The sequence below is a fragment of the Salvelinus sp. IW2-2015 genome, unplaced genomic scaffold (genome assembly GCF_002910315.2).
Source record: "Salvelinus sp. IW2-2015 unplaced genomic scaffold, ASM291031v2 Un_scaffold4725, whole genome shotgun sequence".
Lineage (NCBI taxonomy): Eukaryota > Metazoa > Chordata > Actinopteri > Salmoniformes > Salmonidae > Salvelinus > Salvelinus sp. IW2-2015.
Window position 1 is genome coordinate 11590 of NW_019945994.1, and position 1005 is coordinate 12594.

Here is a 1005-nt window from a genome sequence, read left to right on the forward strand (position 1 = left end):
TCTGCTTTTTGTGACTCCTCTCTTTGGCTGGAAAATGGCTGTGTGTGTTTTTGTGACTAGGCTCTAACCTAACATAATCATATGGTGTGCTTTCGCTGTAAAATATTTTTGAAATCGGACACGATGGGTAGATTAACAAGAAGTTAAGCTTTAATTTGGTGTATTGAACTTGTGAATGTATGAAAGTTACAGATTTCTAAAAAAGTATTTTTGAATTTCCGCCTTCCGCCTTTTCAGCGGAATGTTGTCGAGGGGTTCCGCTAGCCATAAGAAGTTTTAAAAAGGGGTGAAAAGTGAGTGCTGGCCTTTCAAAAATAAAAGTAGTTTATACCTAGGGGAGCCAAGCCAAGATCCAGAACCATCAGTTCCCCCTGGCCTCCCCCCACCACCACCACCCCCCCTGCAGGGTGCCAGGCCACCAGGACGGGCGGGATGGGGCAGGGGGCGAGCAGCGACACCCCTCTCCTCTCATCGTAGAGGACCAGAGAGGAGTCGCTGAGGCCCAGTAGCAGGGTGGTTGAGGAGGGGTMGCGGCAGCAGGAGACGGGGCGCGAGGAGAGGGGGATACGGGTCGCCGAGAGACGTTGGAGGCGGCCGCGGGCGCACTCGTACACACAGGCGTCTGCCCAGGACGTCCCGGTGGTGGTGGTGTGGGATCCTTGGGGTCCTTCAGGCAGCTCCACGGACAGAAGCTGGTACGGCTGCAGGAGACTGAAGCAGAGATCCAACAGGTCACCCTCAGTACACATGGAGCTGAGCACCTGGAGGGGAGAGAGAGGAAGAGAGAGGGGGAAAGAGAGACAGGTTAGGCAGAGGAGGGAGAAAGAGAGAGAGAGAGAAAGAGAGACACGACGAGACAGAGAGACTCAGACACGAGACAGACAGAGACAGAGAGACAGAGAGAGAGAGAGATCAGAGAGAGAGAGAGGAGAGAGAGAGAGAGAGAGAGAGAACAGATGGGGGGGGAGGGGGAGGGGGGGAGAGAGAGACGAGAGAGGGAGAGAG

General features: G+C 54.3%; 1 protein-coding gene across 1 annotated transcript in view; it reads right to left on the reverse strand.

The window, feature by feature from the left end:
* The window catches only part of wdpcp (WD repeat containing planar cell polarity effector), a gene marked incomplete at both ends in the record, with an annotated part of 10425 nt that extends 9658 nt beyond the window's left edge, over nucleotides 1-767 (reverse strand). Inside the window, one exon of the mRNA XM_024144087.2 lies at nucleotides 332-767. Coding sequence (XP_023999855.2) covers nucleotides 332-767 — 436 coding nt within the window. The remainder of the gene's footprint in view (nucleotides 1-331) is intronic.
* Nucleotides 768-1005: the final 238 nt, after the last annotated feature.